At 41.9% G+C, this 609-nt stretch overlaps 1 protein-coding gene across 1 annotated transcript; it reads left to right on the top strand.

The window, feature by feature from the left end:
- Nucleotides 1-69: 69 nt before the first annotated feature.
- On the top strand, nucleotides 70-472 carry LOC106512679 (arsenite methyltransferase; the record flags this gene model as incomplete). Its single annotated transcript, XM_014001245.1, is given in 2 exon segments — nucleotides 70-266; nucleotides 350-472. Coding segments are annotated over 2 exon segments (291 nt in total), but the record flags the coding sequence as incomplete, so codon positions are not given.
- Between the last annotated feature and the right edge of the window lie 137 nt (nucleotides 473-609).

Raw genomic sequence — 609 nt, 5'->3', positions numbered from 1 at the left:
TTCTATCAGTATTTGTTTCTTTATTAGGATTTTTAGCATTTGAGAAGTTTAACTCTCTTTGTCTCACTCAACCTTGTTTAATAAATAATATAAAAGTGATGCTGGCTTGTTACATTTTTACCACAGGTGACTTCAGATTTGTTTCTGCCACATATCGGCTCTTCAAGGTCCCTAAAGGCAGCGCCGACACCTGCCAAGTCATATATAATGGAGGCATCACAGGGGCAGAAGACAGCTTTAAGTTTGACTGTTGTTACACCTTTAAGGTCCGTGCATCCAACATGATGAAGAGGAAAACAGTGCTTCAGCTCTTGCTCTGTGTATAAACAGTGTTTTACTTAACTAACAGGCCAATGAGGTGGTGGAGGTGGATGGAGAGGTCGCTAGCATCTTGAAGCATTCAAGATTTGCAGATGAATTCACTTTTCAGCCACCGGGGGGTGCCTCTGAGCGCTGTTGTGTCAAACCTAAGGTCAGTGTTGTATTAAAAAAACTATTTATTTATGTTTTAATCATCAGCAGCCAGTGAGTTTCTGGTATCTATTTGAAGTGTGCGGCACACCCAAAGAGCCCCATATAGCTTCAGCCACGTGTGTGTGTGTGTGTGTG

The sequence above is a fragment of the Austrofundulus limnaeus genome, unplaced genomic scaffold (genome assembly GCF_001266775.1).
Source record: "Austrofundulus limnaeus strain Quisiro unplaced genomic scaffold, Austrofundulus_limnaeus-1.0 Scaffold10172, whole genome shotgun sequence".
Classification (NCBI taxonomy): domain Eukaryota; kingdom Metazoa; phylum Chordata; class Actinopteri; order Cyprinodontiformes; family Rivulidae; genus Austrofundulus; species Austrofundulus limnaeus.
Note: the sequence above shows the minus strand (reverse complement) of the source record. Positions and strands in the feature narration are given on the sequence as shown.